We start from the raw sequence: 16546 nt of genomic DNA on the forward strand, positions 1-16546 counted from the left end.
GATTTTTTTTGTTTTCACCCATAAACCACTCTTGTAGATTGAAAAGTAATAATTTCTTTTTCCTCAGCTAAGACCTCCAAGGCAATAACATGAATATCACAAAATAACCCAAATAGTTGAACTGCAATAAACAATATTTGCCAAAAAATGCCACTCGCACCATTTCCAATTGTTGGCATCCTCAAAGGAAGGCCATATAAGTACAGACTAAGGTCCCTTGCACGCGCACACACCTATTTTAGAGGGCCTGTAAAATACCGACTTTTTATCAGTGGAGCACTGCTTGCACACATGCTGGATTTTATCCAGTGAAACGATCACTTGCTTGGTGGTTGTGCCAGCGTTGGTGATTCACAATGGCAATGGCCGGCTGCTAACTGGCTTTTCAACCGGTTTTGTATCCCTGTAAGGGAGCAAAGGGAATTTATATTGAATGGCTACAAGTCCCAAACGTGAGAGACGTTCGAGTTGTATTTTTTGCAGAACCTAGCAATTCCTACTGTAAAAATACCCCTCTCCCAGGGTTTCTTGTCATCTTGCAAAAATCTGCATTTTGCAGAAAATGTAAATCTTGGCAATCCTGTTCCAATAGAACCCTTGTATAAAATCAGACACCTTCTTGACCTTTTAGCTATATTTCGACAAAAAACGTATGCTCCCGATAAGGTAGTAAGAATTGATAAATAAATGGTATTCTGAAGGGGTCATTTTGGGTCAGTAGTGTAGCCAGGATTTTGAAATGGGGGGTTTCCCGTAGATTTCTGGGGTATTTGGGAAACACCACAGGGCAAAGGGGGGGTCTGGGAAAATTTAGGGATTTTTTGATGTTTAAAACTTCATTTTTAGGACTCAAAAACAGTAAAATCTTACTTGTTTTTGGCACCTCTTTAGAAGATTCAAGGGGGGTTGTAATCCTTAAAATCCTCGTCGCTTTGCCAATGATTGTTGTTCAGGACATTCATGAAAGGGAAGAGGCAGAAGTTTGTGATAAAACTACACCCACTGGCTGAACACAATGGGTATATCCTGAATTTCCACGTGCATTCAGGCAAAAAGGATCTTTAGTTGAGTGGTCAAGGGCATTCTGGTTAGCTTGTTCTTAAATTTATCATAGGAAGATTACAAATGAGCCATTCCCTGTTAAGGAATATCTATTGTAACTGTTATGTATGGTTCACGAGATGTATTTTGCTGTTCATTTGTTTACTTAGGTGTAGCAGCCCTGTCCAACAAGAGTAAGTGACAGTTCACGACAAATGCTATCTATGTATCTTCCCGCCTTGCAAGATGCAGCCCTGGCTGACTGCCATTGTTTCTTGTGTAGTGTGGCGTTGAGAATAAATCCTGTATCATCCAACATAGAATGTATTATTGCAACCCACAGACATAAAAATGACATCAATTAAGCCCATGAACAAATCCGCAATGAGTGCTATTGCTCAGGAGCTCTGTGGGGGGACCTTAAAGATAACCAACCTGATGTACTCCAGGCTAAATTGAAAGGAGGTGAGACAGCCTGTAAGAGTACCAACACTGGGATAAATACAGTACACTCCCGATTATCCGGGTTAATGGTGGGGAGAGATGGCACGAATAATCGGAAAACATGGATAACCCAAACTTCTACTTCAATGCCTTGTAATGTTCATAATTTACATAAAACAAACAATATATTATTTATTTATTCTGTTATTTTAGAGTGCTTCCCGGACTCAATGAGAGCTTTCTTTGCCAGTTTGCGATCTTTTTAGCGGCGATAACATAGTTGAACTCGTATTATTAATGCTCCATGTTAGGCCTGGTTTCGGAGACCACACATCGGTGGCTGTGTGATCACGGATATAGCAAATTGGTTTGCACAAATGCTTCAAAACCACTGCTCAACGTTGGAAACTACATTGTCAGGCACCACGCCACATAGTAGTCTCTCGTACAAGTTGCCCGGGTTGCAACTGCTGCGGGACGTGTATCCGTGATCACGGAGAGCGGTCGTGCACTGCGAGGCTTGGAACACAGGAACATGTTGCTCCCATGAATGCAGCTACCACGCGATTGCTTCCATTTTACGAAAGGGATTTAACGGAAATGATAAGTGCGGAGTATCATAGCATTAATGCAGTAATTCCGATGATTTTGCGTCCGATTTTATTTATTTATTTAGTTTTTTTTTAAAGATCGTGGAAAAAATTGAGCGAGAGTGAAAATCATGCACGGATAATCCGCAACCCGGATAAACTGCAGCCGGATAATCGGGAATCTGCTGTATCATGAAATGGAATGTCACTTAGTTATCACTGAATTTGGTTATGAACATGTCAATGTTACCACAGCCAGGGATTACTCTGTCTAAAAGCCCTAGGCTGTAGCAGAATACAAAAGATGTATGGGGGCAATGTCCATGCCAACATTTTATAAAGAATTTAGAAAAGAGCAATGAGATAAGGGGTCCAAAAGCAGTGCAGCCAGAGCTTAAGACAGGTAAGAAGGCCCTACTAACCACCTTCCACCCTAATAACCCAGAAAAACCTGGCCTCTGCTTGCTTTATAAGTATAAATATACATTTAAATAGAAGATAAAACAAAGAAGTACGAGTACATGGTAACAGAAACACATGATGTGGACTCAGCAGTGGTGTGGAGATATGTAGTATGATGGCTGGCACTACATGGAATAAATATTTTCTTCTCTACCAGGAATCGAACCACTGACCTTATATTTAGACACATGGACCTTTCGAGGCATTGTCAATATTCTGTTTTTTGTTAGATAGGGTGTGTTTTGATATTATTCAGCTATGTTTGGTTATTAAGGTATACTTAGTCAGCTAGATATCTTTAAATGGAAGAGAAAAGATCCCTTGCCAGAATAAATGGGAGTTGAGGGTTGAAAGCCTTACTATTTCATCAAAAAAATTAGGCTCCCTTACAATCCCCAATTTGGTCCTAGGGTCAGAGTCTTTTTGAGGAAAACCATCATTAACCTTTTTGCATAAGAAAGAGACCCATATTCAGCGGCTTAGATTTACAGCCAAGTTCTCCCCAAGTGTATGCCAGGAGGCTTGTGGATTAGGTTGACTCTTAGGAATGGAGGGAGGGGGTACACATGTTCACAACTAACCATACATTATTCATTCTCAAATTAACTCTAACATAAAAACAGCAGATTAGTGGTACCATAAGTCAGAATCCACTCACTCATCTGAGCCAAGCTTAACTTGAAGTTTGCGTGCACTGGAAGTTTGCTCCCTGTGGAAGGTAAGCACGCATAACATTTATCTGTCAATTCTACTAAAGGCAGACAATGCAATGCTAGAGAGTAAATGATGGAAAGTAAAAGAATCACCTTCATCTCACAATAAGTAGAGGTTGGCTAAATGAATCCTCATATATGAAAGATATGTATTATGATAAAATGGTACAATAGATGAACAGAAAAAATGCTAATATTAAAAAAAATTAAAATAGCATTTCTGAAAATTTATCACCCATCAACTTATATATCAACCTCAAAAAGAAATTATGTGGTATTGGTTGGAAAACAGGATTCAAAAAGTTGCTACAAATGATTTAATACATACTTCACAAAGAACTGATCTATGGATGATGGCAAATAAAATTCATAGAGAAAGCTTAAGGTTAATAGAGCAATGACTAAATTAGGTGATCTCTGATATAACCCTTCCAAGCCCAAATGATTATATAAAAACATTTTTTTTTTTGGATGATGATAAAGTAAACATTTTTACCTTCGGACTAAAAGAGTAATCCTATTCATTTCCATTGATTAATAGGACAAGTAAGAGAAAAAGGTGTATGCTCTTGGTTTATTGAGCTACTCAGGTTAAGTTTTTAAAATTTATATTTAAAAAATATGAAAGAAATATTACAATAAATACTACCATGAAACAATATATGGATAGTATTAACAAGGCAAAACGATATATTTACTATACATTGTGCATACTATAGTTTCTGGACAACTCATTTACTGAGGAAAAACTGTGACCAGCCTCAAACATCTGAAATTTTCCTTTTTCTGCTGTTTGTGCTAGCAGAATGACTCTCGGGACCAAATCCACTTTCCTCATTGATTCCATCCTCCACATCCCATTCAGCAGAAATATTTCCCTCACCAATCATCACTACTAAACTGCTTGGATCATTATCAGTCACATCTGATTCATCTTCACTGGATTCCTCCTCTTCATCAGCTTTCTTTGCTTGAGGATCAGTTTGAGTCTCTTCCAAAAATAAGTTGGCGATCACATGTTTCTTCCCAAAGAATGATAAAAATAGCTACATATTAATATCCATGAATTAAAGTTTTAAAGTAAATAGACTAGAAAAGTAGAGAATGGCATCAAAAATTCAGATTATCTGTTATAAGATCTTTTTATATTATTGATTTTGCTGGATGTACAAATGTTTCAAGTGAGTAATTAAAAATATAGTTCAGCAAAATATAATAATATATATGTGGACCCCAAAGGTCAAAGTGACATTGATTTTAATATCTGTTTTCTACTAGTGGTTCCATTCCTTTACTGTGGGCTACAGCCTTGTAATGATAGATAGGTTTGTGAATTTTAATGACTCCTAAATTTGCACTGGAGGAGGTAATTCTCTTTTACTCCTATCAGGGACTCCCATGCCAGATAGGTCAAAGAGCAGCCAGACAAAAGGTAAATCAAAAGGGTGTCACATGAACAAATACTGTTGTAGTGCTTGTGGAAAACCATAGCTACTGCCTCCAGGAATAGAATTAGTTAAGGCTTAGAAACTCATCCAATAAAACCTGGCCCTGGTAGGCTGGTGTCTTTTAAGTACGCAAGGTTGGTAATGCCCTCAATGCCTTTATCATGCAAGTTCCTTACAAGTACTTATCAGGAGAATCCAAGAAAAAGGAAAAATAAAGTGGCAGCAATGAATGTACAGATGTGAAATGTTTAGACAATCATAGGGGGATGAAAGCTATAAAACATAAAAAGGAAGAATAGATTTGCTGGGACTGGGTATGGTGAGTTGAAAGGTTAATGGAAACTAATACAGTAATGGGTAAAGGATGATGCAATTAAGGTCTGTTCACTTTATCTTTGCGGGTGAGCTGGTGTGGCTTAACCGAGTTGGGGTGAGAGGAGGGAAAGTTTATCTACACGTGACTTTCCCTCTCCCAATCAGCAGACAGTAGGCGTGGCCTAGCACTTTGGAATTTCAGTCGCTCTCAGACCTCCGTTGTGTCAACTTCGTGAATCTGCTAGCTGTGTTGCCAAATCTCGCGCGTTCTCTTGGTGCTCTTCGATTCTTCCATTTAAATCCAACTTATAACTTACTGTTCCTTATTCTTCCACTTCAATCCTTTTCCATCGCCTTTCCAGAAATGTTTTATTCACCTTTTGCATTCCCATCAGCACCGACTCCCTCCCTCCACCTATTCCCTCTCAGTACTTTTCCGATCCCTTTATTACCAAACCCTAACCCTTTTCCTCAACTCCGTATTTACTTTTGGGTATTACAACCTATATAGTTTTGTATACCTCTGATTTAAAAGAGTAACATCCGAGCGTGTTTATTGAAGGCTCCGAAAGTGACTCCGAAACTTAAGACACTGACGGGAGGGAGGACGAGGAGGTTGATTTATTAGCCACACCACTCCAGCAATAAGTTACAAAATAAATTATTTAATAAAATACCCGTCGTGCTACTTTTCTCCATTCTTTTTGCATCCTCATCCTCACGAATTCCCTTGCAATCCCCGTTTATCAGAATGTTACGCTTAGGTATGCCTTTCACCAGCGGTCTCGCATTTAGCGGACAATATCCTGGCTTCTGAGATGGGATTATCCTCAATCCCCTCTAAATAAGTAGCTATACATTGTATGCATTGTTTCGCCGCCGGGCCCAAAATATCTGTGGCCACATATGAGTCACACCTTTTCAGTGGGACACTAGGGCGCCTGTGTACATTTGGCAACATTAAGGTCGCTCCTGCTCTCTCTCTCTCTCTCGGTACTACCCCTTCCCCTTCAGCGAGGCCCCTCCCCCCTCAGCGAGGCCCTCCGATAGTGTCCGGGATCTCACGAAAGCTTACCCGCAGAGATAAAATGAACAGATAATAGTTGTAAAGATGATAAGGAAGGTGAGCAAATAGATATTTTTATCATATTTAAATGAGACATTTTTATCAGAAACTGGGTAAGAGATGACTATCCCTTACAATGTTGTCACCCGACTTTGAAAACCAATCTCAAGGCCACTAATTCAATTTTAAAACGAAGTACAAATTGAAGCTCTTTAATTTCTATGTTTACTGATGGCATGCAATCTCTTTTGATGTTAATAACTACTTCATTATGTGCTCAGACAGAATTTTAGCACATTTTTCTGGTTGTTGCATGGATGCATCACGTTTATCATTTATTATTAAGAAAAAAGACTGGAGGCATTCAAGATTTTACTTTAAAGAATTTTGTATAAATGTAGAAGATAAAATGGAAGGTAATACATAAATAGAAACAAAAAATTAAATAGACATGGTGGGTGAGAAGAAGAAATTTCGAGAGGAGACAGAGCGCTTGCATGGAGTAAGAACTTATCAGGAAGGGGAAGCTAAAAATATGTTTTGGTGGAAATAAAGTTAGATATGGGAGGAAGTGGGAGAAAAAAAATTAGATTGATTTGATCAGATTGAAGAAGATTAGAGTGAGAGATTGAAAATTAGATGATTAGATTAGGCATTGAAAGGGGCCTTACTGTGAACTAAAGAGGGAAGTTCCATTTGGGTGGTAGGCAGGCCACGGTGATTAGCAGAATGCTCCATGTAAATCAAACTTCATCACTAGAATTTCTTTCATTATAATGAGTTAGTAATATTGTGTATTCATTTGAGTTCATTGGATACATAACATAGAACAAGAGCATCCTTAAATATGAGTAATTTAAATGAAGAACAAGACACAGTACCAGGGGCGGCACATGCATAATAGCATGATAGCAACTGCACATCCAAAGATGAATAAATTATAAAAGAAAACTATGTATTCCTTCGAAAATAGAAAGATAAAAATCCTGTCCACACACAGATGGGATATGAAGCTCCAAACGCTACTGCTATCTCCTGTTGAATTCACCACTCTACAAGTGTGCGATCCCGTGGCATCGCACTGGCCATGTAATGGGTCTACGTGATCACTTGTGGGTGCTCGGGCGGGATAAGGAAAGCGGGGGGTCATGTCATGTTTAAATGGGTGCTTAGAGCAGACTCAACTCGGCACGAGTGTGCACGCCCATCGCCCATATTTGGTGAGTAACTCGCAGGTAGTGTAGTGGTGTAGATGCCACCTGCACTCAGATTTTATAGTCCATCGATGCATTCAGTGCCACTTAGCAGCATTCATTTGAACTTAATGCCCTTTTTCATCACCATTTATCTTCTCTAATGCACACCCTGGATATATAACTGCCAGCCGCCACTGCACAGTACTCATGATAATGCTATGACAGCAGAAAATAGAAATCTTACAAGGTATAAATCAAAAGCAAAGGTGATACATAATTATATGGGTGTGGACCCCCTTGGGCTCTTTTCATTCTTCATCTGTGACTGACCCATGTGTAAGTTGCTGAATATCATTTTTGTCCACGCCTCCTTAGTTCCTCTACCAATAATAATAATAATATCAAATGAAAATCATATGTGTAGTCAAAATCACTCTTTTGGCATTTCTGTTTTGAATCACCAAACTTTAATTCACATACCAAACTTTACTTGAATTTTACATGCCATTATAACAGGAACACACTCCGGTTATTAAACTAGTGTATTGAATAAAATAAAAATGGCTTACCGATAAATAGTTCCTTGTATTTTTGATGGGTTTTGGTTCAAAAAAATGCATAGGTAGAGTGGGATTCATTGACTTTGCACGTTTCACATCATATTTTTTCATTTTGAAAACTGCAATGTCACACAAGACCCAAAGTTTCTAAAGAAGAAAGGAAATTTTAAGGCATTAATTACAAGAAAAATAAATACAAAAACTCAATTGCACCCATCAGTGGCGTAGCAAGGGGGAGATCCAGGCGGTCCAGATCACCTCCTCTCCCCCCCCCCCCCCCCCACAAATATAAGAACACAATTGCTTTCCTCCACTAAAAAAATACAGTGAAATCTGCCTTTAGAGGAACCTGAGTTAAGCGGAAATCTGTCTTATCTGGAAAATTTTGCTGGTCCTGGTGGTCACAATTGGGTTTTACGTGCATTGGTGCCCTCTGTTAAACGGAAACTGTCAAATGCGGAAATGGAATCGATTCCCGGGCACGTGTTTCTTGGTTAAGCGGAATTGCAAAAAAAAATTCCATGGACAATTTTTACCGTAAGGAAATAAAATCCTAAAATGTTTTGTAAAACCCTCTCCATAGAAAATAATCCAATAGAACCAGCTAAATGACGTACGTTCACTATGGTCTACGTCATTATTGACTGACATCACATCGCAGGAGGGACTCAGGACAATATTGCATCAACCTTGACCATAACACTTCCGTGTCTCCCTAAACCTAGTGTTAATCCTCCTCCAGTGCCTAATGTCCCTCGTCCCTAATGTAAAGTGCAGTGAGTTTCGTTTCACGTACATTGTATCAAATGCTCCACAATACTTCACCCCTCTTCCCTCCCGCCACCACCTTTCTTAACCATTCTGCCAACCCATGCTTGCACACTTACCTCCCCTCCAACTCGTAGAACCCTCTCTCTACATACACAAGCATTTTGTGCATCCTTGCTCGCAACCGAATAAGAAGGAATCATTCTCCTACGTGCTGCCGACAGGGTAAGAATACAACTCAGAACACTAAGAATAAAGGGAACTACTGATTGATTTCCGCCATGCCACGAAACGTATTAATGCTGAAATATAAACTGGACTTGATCGAGTGCTTTGAACGAGAAAAGCTCTCCATGAAGCAGATACAAGAGAAGTTTAAGTGTTGAAAGAGGTAGGTTCTAAGAAACATATTTCTTCTTTTCCCATGCCACAATAGTTTGCAATACGACACACCATAAAATAATTGTTGTTTCCGTCGATTATTTTAGGCCTTTGTTTACATTCAAAGAGGAAAACACCTCTTTATGAATATGAAGAAATAAACGAATTAGTTTGGGAATGGTTTTTGCAAGCAAGATCGAGGAATATTCCAATGTCAGGTTCAATAGTCCAAGAAAAGGCCAAGGAATTTGCAGTTTTTTTAGGAAAATTGGATTTTAAGGCCCCCAATGGATGGCTAGAGAGCTTCAGAGCAAGACACAATGTTGTTTGGAACAGTGTTGTTGGCGAGTCAAATGACGTTGACATGGAAACCGTAGAGGAGTGGAAATGTATGGTTCAAGTAAAAATTAAAGACTATCAACCATGTCATATCTACAACGGGGATGAAACCGGAATGCATTTTAGGGCTCTGCCGTCTAAAACATTGTGCGTAAAAGGAGAAAACTGCAAGGGTTTGTATGCATTTCCGAGTTCTATTTCTAGAAATTAGGGTAAAAATTCACACAATGATGTTATATTTACACTTATTCTTTATTCTGTAGGAGGGAAGCACTCGAAGGAGCGTTTGACAATTTTCATTTGTGGGAATATGGCAGGGGAGCTCCTAAAGCCTCTTGTCATCGGGAAATCAGCTCGACCACGATGCTTCAAAAACGTTGAAATTGAGAAGCTACCGGTCAAATGGAGACATAATAAAAAAGCGTGGAACACGGCTTCAATCATGGAAGAGTGGCTTAAAAGTTTCAATGCCGAAATGAAGGGGAAAAATAGGAAAGTCATACGTTTCCTTGACAATGCAACCTGTCACCCTAAAATTCACCTAGCGAATATGGAGCTAGCCTGGTTTCCGGCAAACACAACAAGCATCACTCAGCCAATGGATCAGGGAGTAATTACATATATAGCTGAAGGCACAATATAGGCAGTACATGATGCGATCATTATTAGCTGCTGCAGATACTGCGAATTCAGTATTGGAGGTGATAAAAAAAATATCAGTGCTGGATGCCATTAATTGGATTAATTTGGCAGTGAAAGATATTAAAACATCAACTATTAAACAATGTTTCGCCAAAGCTGGAATTCTGCCATAACTGATCCCGAGAAAGGTAAGGGAAATAATTTACATCCTAATGTATCACCAATGTAAATGCATATGTATGCATTTACAGGATTATATATGTATATGACCTTTGCTATTTTAGAGCCAATGGTGGATCTAAGCGAATTGCAGCAAGTAATAGGCATTGACATGAATGCTGAGAGATTTGTGGATTTCGACAACAATCTTCTCACGAGCGATGAAGATGGTTCCTTAACATCCAATAATAAAGAAGACGAAAGCTGTGACACTGACAAAGAAGTGACCTTAATATGTGAAGAAAATAAAAAATCGTATAGAGAAATGTTGATCTCATCAAAAGAATTAGAAGATTGCAGTCTCACCAAAGGTAACACTGATTTGTATAACAGCTTACATGGGGCCATTGGCAACGTAGAAAATTGTATTCTACAGGAAAAAAGGGAAGACAGACAAAAATGACTGATTACTTCAAATAAACAATTTAAAAATAATGCGATGCTGTTCTTTTATTATTTCAATATAATTTCGTCTACAAGTAGAATTTGAGTCAAACCAAACTTTTAGGCAACGCATGCAATAGACGTGATATGACTTTTGCGGTCTTTTTTGAAATGTCAGACCCTGAGTTACGCAGAATACTGTCTTACACGGAAAAAAGTGAAGGGCCCGAGAGATTCCGCTTAAGACAGGTTTCACTGTACATGTATAGAAAAGGAAAGCTATGCTTGAAGATAAGAATGCACACTAAATACATGGGTATCCAAAATAAATAATTGAAAATGCACAACACCTTATTGAGTTTCTCATTTTCCCCTTTCAGTTTATGACTCTTCACCATTTCCACCTGCTTCAAGTAAAAATTCAAGTCCACATCCTCATGGCCCAACAAAAAATCCAAGAGCATGGCCAATTTCTCTTTAACTTTCTTTAATTGCTCTGAATCATTTATTCTCATGAATTGTTTACTATGTGATAATGCCAACAATCCATACACCAACACTTCATTCTTATTATCAAATTCTGGAACTAAAGGAGCATAAATTGATCAAATTTCTTTCAAGCAACATTCAAGAAACCAAAATTTTTAGTTGTTATGGAGAGTATATTGTCAAAGATAATACGAGGATTGTTCAATCAGTCTCTAAAAAAGTTGAAAGAGACGTAATATTGGGACCATTTTTTTTATATTTTTCAAATTTTTCTTCCCTTTAGCTCTATAAATTTTAATTAGCACTAAGGCATTCAAAAAGCAGAATTTTGGGATCTCTTCAAAACAAGCATTAGTTTGGGCAATAACCTTCTCCTTAGACGTAAACCATTGTCCACCAATCTATATCTTCAAGTTGGGAAATAAGGAGGAGTCTCTTGGGCCCAAATCTCGTGAGTACGGTGAATTTTGTAACTATTGGAACTTTCATTCCGTAGTTTTGGCCACGGCAAGTTGCACCAGTGTGCAACCATGCATTGTCTTGCTGAAGGAAGAACTTTTTCTGTTTCAAATGAAGATGCTTTTCCTGATTTCAACCATGTACCGGCTCATATATTTGGGCTTGCAAGAAAATTGTCTATAAAATGAGACTTAGGAGATTGCTGAATAAATTTCATTCATGTTCCCTATTTGGCTTAAAAATGAACGTCAAAAAATTGCAACCTCAGTATGAAAATAAACTTTCTGCAGAATGTTATTAAGTGACTTAATCAAGATGTGGTTTTCCCAAATTAAGCCTGAGAATGCAATGTAATTGTATTCTTAATATGTAAGATAGTAATATAAGTTCTGATAGGTACCTACCATAGAAAAACACTGCTAGAAAATGAAATTATTCAAACCAAAATGAACTACCTCGCAGATAAAATACTGTTTTGTCATTACTATACAAGTTTAGTCATTGGGCAATTACTACCTCTACTATCCAGCAGTTGTGTTATCTGCATCAACAATATGAAAGACAGAATTTTTTTGGAGTCCAGTCCTTATCATCAAAGATAATAATCAGGTGTCTATGTTCATGTACCATGAAAAAATGAGTGGTTAAATAAAGAATACAAATAGGGTCCATCTTAAGTAGACTTATCAGAGATGATGAAACTACTGAAATTAATTGATCTAAGGAAGTACATTTCTTCACTCAAGGTGTTTTAGTCAGTGGTATCATTTAAATAAAATAATTTCAATCATGCAGTTGCAAAAAAAATTACTTACAAGGCTTAATATTCATGTGAATATTGATGAAGTTTATCTTCTTAGAAAACAAGTACCGTATATAATTTAAAGTTTCCTTTTCTGTGCTTCCGCCATGCTCTAATTCTTCTACATCACCCAATATTAACAGACTTAATAGCTCTGGTGGAAGAGTGATTTTTGGGTAGTCACAATGCAGTTGTCTAAGTAGCTTTTTAAAAAATGCCTCTCTGACTTGAAGTACTTCATCCTGTCAATTGAAAATAAGAATTTAATTTTTCAGACACTAAATCTTGAAAATAAAAAAAATTTAATTTTTTTCCATATTACTATCCAAAATTGGATGCATTGGATTTTGAATATTCTGGCGAGCTTTTTTTTCACAAAGTTAAATAATTTACAATTCTAAGCTATAGTTGGAATTCATAACAATATTTATTTAAATTAGGGATGGACAGAACCAGGATTTTTTTTGGATCTAGTTACTAATCGGATCCTTTATTTCAGGAATGCTATTTTGATTGTCATACACATTTAAATATTTTCAAATTTTTCTCACACATGTTTCCCCCAAATTTTGTCACTTTCTCATCGCATACTGCAGGGTTCCCACTCTATCTGAATAATGAAATTCACGGCTTTTTCCAGGTTTTCACGGTCTCAATTTCGCTAAATTCAAGGTCCGTTAATAAGCCAACAATAAGAAAATCACTAGCCGTATATCAACAGAACTTTCGTTTAAAATTTTGGATCCAGATTCGATGTCTTCCGCGACTTTGGATCTGATACATCCCATGAAGGGCAATGTCCGCAGATATTTGGATCTGATCCAACTATCCCTAATTTAAACACTTCCTGTTAAATTACATGCAAGATGTCTTTAAAAAGTCTAAATCAAAGAGCACAAGTTTTACATGTAAAACTTGCAACAACTGAGTAAACTGATTTGGAATCTCATGGTTATGGTGTCAATTCTAACTGACCACTCTTGTGATCTGGTATATATGCTACCATTCTGACACTTAAAAACCAATTACATATAATATATATTAACTATGAATGTAAAAGCAAAACATTTTATAGAAAGGGAAGAGATTAATTAGCCATACAAGACTAGTTTCATTTGAATTGAAGGCACTACAAATAAAATCATCCGACCTATTTTTTCATGATTTTTTATGTTAACAGACCATTCATAAAATAGAAAAATCTTCAGATCATAAAGGCATTTATTTACCAAAAAACTTACAGTCATTAGGTCAGAGAGCAGATAAAATTCCTGGCAAGTCAGCATATCCATCGTCCCTCCATTAAGAATAAGTAAGATAGCACACCCAACAGAGAGTCTCATCCAGGAAGCTTCCTCATTTCTGAAATATGATATGAATGATGGACTTATTTTCCACAAGAAAGGTAGTAGAGTAGGGTGGTCAGGCCATAGCCAGAGAAAAATATGGTTATGTGGAGACAGTTCTGTAGTAAGAGCATTTGAAAGGCATATACAGTAGACTCTTCTTAATACGAATAACTTTATTACGAAGTTCTCGTTATTACGAAGCAAATCGTTGGCCCCGACGAAAAGGCATATGCTAGCTATTGTAAAAAAAACGTTATTGCGAAATTTTCGTTTTTACGAAATTACGAACCTCAGTCCCGGTCCCGGCGGCTGTAAAATGAACTTTATTACGAAGTTCCCCGCATAAGCAACGGCATTTAGGTGCATATTCACTACGCTGAGTTATAATAATCGCGCCGCGTTTAAGTTCTTCTCGTGAACTGTGCCCAAGAGCGTCAATTATGCTCTTTCTTCAGTGTACACGCAACATCATGTAATACGTTTCACTCCTGTGGAGCCATGGTGACCCACTCGTAACCACTCGTAAATTGGACGTACAGTAAGTCCTCTTCCAACGCGCATTCGATTTACGAATTGTAAGATATACGAGCATTCAAAATTTTTCAAATTTCGAATTTGGCGCCTTTCGATTAGGCCGATGCTTCGCGGTTTGGCTTGGCGTTGAGGAACTCTCACTTCGGGCACAATCTGAGCAAAGTATCATTGAATCCGGTGTGAATTTAGGAACTGTTCAGCGTTTCGCCCGTTCATCCGTAACCGCGAGTAGTGATATTTTTCGGCTCCGGCTGCGTCGCACGCCCAGCTAGATCAGTTCATAATATCGTGAGCTAGAGCACGATTGTGATTCAGTGTTGCATTTTGTAGGATGACCGTATTTCTCATGATGCAATTCCATACAGTCCGGCCGGCGACAGTAGCCCGATGACGGCACAATAGGAGGGGCGGATAACCCTACGCCAGCACGGTTTACAGTCAATCGCTGTCCTCCCAACGCAACCTTGCCTTGTCTCTCAACGTTGTCAACTGCATAAGGCGCACCGAATATATGGCTGATCATCAAAAAAATCCTTTCTTCGAATCACCAAAACAAGTGATTCTTCCTCTGGGTCCATCGCGCGCGGCGTCCCTTCCGCACCCTTTCTTCGTGGAACCCTTTGTAGGCGTTTCCCTTTCTTAGCTGGCAACCCTGCCCCTACCCCGACCTAATCCATTCTGTGTATCATCGGACAACTCTCAGCGGCCGTGCTGTAGGTTTATCAACTTAGGAACAAGGTCTTGGAACGCAACCAGTGCGTATATCGGACTTACTGTATTCGGGAAGATATCAACCCTCGATTGCGTCGTGCCGCATTCTTCTGCTGAGAAACTGGAATGACTTTTCCTGTTTAAAAAAATTTCCGCGTAATTTCATCGTGTTTATTAAATACGGTTTTTTCCCCGATGATTCCTAAAAGAAACGATACGAACTTCGTTATTACGAACCTCAGGTTTTTCGGTCCCGCGAACTTCGTTATAACGAGAGCCTACTGTGGACGGCAAATGGGTGCAGTTTCATTGGCTTGAGAGCATCAGGACATAGTAGATAGATTACATACTTGCAAGACAGAAATACATGATGTAAAAAAACTTTTGCAGCTTCCCAGCTGCGATGTGGGTTTGGACCTCTAACTATATATTACTTAATAAGATGCAATATTAGGATTAAAAGCATTATTGAAGGCAGGCAGGTAAGAAAGTGGAGAGTGTAAGCTTTGGAGAGGACTAAGCGAGAAGGTAAATAAATGGTAGAGAATAATAAAAAGGATAAATGGGATATAAAGATAGAATATGGAGGGTTGGAGAGGGTTTAAATGGGAATAATTAAAGGTTAAGAGAACTTGCTTATTTGAAGGGCAGTAAGATTAAGAAACCATGGATCATAGAAGAAATAACAAACGAATGTTCCAAAGGTTGGAGAAGTAGTCACACTGTACTCAAAAAGTCATAATATTGCGGATGAAGAGGAGAAACAATACCTAAGACTAGATGCTAAGATTAAGAGTATATAAATAGAATATGAAAAAGGAATAATAATAATATTTATTTGCCTGGAGATCTTGGACATACATGTTCCATGATATATGGCAAGTCAATGTTTAGTTACAAAAAAAGAAAAAATACCCATACAGAACATATTTACATATGTAGTTAAATATTCATCAATGGAATAAAATAAATGTATCATAAAGAACTCCTTCACCTTGAATTTAAAAGTAGACTTTTTTTCCACTCTCTTAATGTTTCTAGGAAGCTTGTTATATAGTAGAAGACCCATGTTATGGGGGGAAGGTTATAGTAAAGGCTGGTTTTACTGGTTCTGATGAACTTTACATGAAGATTGCCACAGTTCCTGATATATTGGTTGTGGATGCTATCGTTGGTAGCATACAAACCAAAATTGCATTTAGCACAAATGATTGCACTCAACATGTAAACACATGGAATTGGGAAGAATTGAGAGTTTCTTGAAAAGAGGGCTACATGGAGCCCTAAGGGGTGCACTATACATCAGTCTCACACTGTCTTCTTTTGTATTTTAAAAACAACATGAGCACAGGGTAGGGCGCCAAAAAGAATGCTATAAATAACATGGGAATAGAACTCGCCATAATAGATTGAGATTAGCACTTCATTGTTAACTGTTGACCTAATTGAGCGAACCAAAAAGCACATTGCACACAGTTTTGTACGTAGACTAGAAACATGGCTATCCCAGCCAGGGGCGGCTCCAGGATTTCCTTGAGGGGGGGGCGCGACGGGATGCTTACCCCTCCCCCCACTCTCTCTCGTGATGTGGCATACAAGCGTCAAAATAAGATAAGAGTTTCGGCATTATAGTT

At 38.2% G+C, this 16546-nt stretch overlaps 2 protein-coding genes across 6 annotated transcripts in view; one reads left to right on the forward strand and one right to left on the reverse strand.

The window, feature by feature from the left end:
• Positions 1 to 3841: 3841 nt before the first annotated feature.
• LOC124163764 (sister chromatid cohesion protein PDS5 homolog B-like) overlaps positions 3842 to 16546 on the reverse strand; it is a 64234-nt gene continuing 51529 nt past the window's right edge. For 4 of the 5 annotated variants that reach the window (XM_046540851.1, XM_046540864.1, XM_046540858.1 and 1 more), the window contains 5 exons: positions 13560 to 13680; positions 12332 to 12560; positions 10919 to 11154; positions 7845 to 7982; positions 3842 to 4272 (listed from right to left, as the gene is read on the reverse strand). In XM_046540851.1, coding sequence (XP_046396807.1) covers positions 4012 to 4272; positions 7845 to 7982; positions 10919 to 11154; positions 12332 to 12560; positions 13560 to 13680 — 985 coding nt within the window. In that variant the 3' untranslated portion in view covers positions 3842 to 4011. Of the gene's footprint in view, positions 4273 to 7844; positions 7983 to 10918; positions 11155 to 12331; positions 12561 to 13559; positions 13681 to 16546 lie in introns of those variants that run through there. The other variant, XM_046540877.1, reaches the window with a different exon arrangement.
• Positions 9075 to 10595, forward strand: LOC124163794. Its single transcript, XM_046540888.1, has 2 exons — positions 9075 to 10153; positions 10250 to 10595. Exons 1-2 carry the CDS (start codon positions 10108 to 10110, stop codon positions 10585 to 10587), a joined length of 384 nt encoding a protein of 127 aa, XP_046396844.1. The 5' UTR covers positions 9075 to 10107; the 3' UTR covers positions 10588 to 10595.

The sequence above is a fragment of the Ischnura elegans genome, chromosome 1 (assembly GCF_921293095.1).
Source record: "Ischnura elegans chromosome 1, ioIscEleg1.1, whole genome shotgun sequence".
Classification (NCBI taxonomy): Eukaryota; Metazoa; Arthropoda; class Insecta; order Odonata; family Coenagrionidae; genus Ischnura; species Ischnura elegans.

Coding starts and splice junctions, on each gene's coding strand:
- LOC124163794 (XM_046540888.1), top strand. CDS start 10,108: ATGTTTCGCCAAAGCTGGAATTCTGCCATAACTGATCCCGAGAAAG. Junction 10,154..10,249: donor CATAACTGATCCCGAGAAAG/GTAAGGGAAATA, acceptor TTGCTATTTTAG/AGCCAATGGTGGATCTAAGC.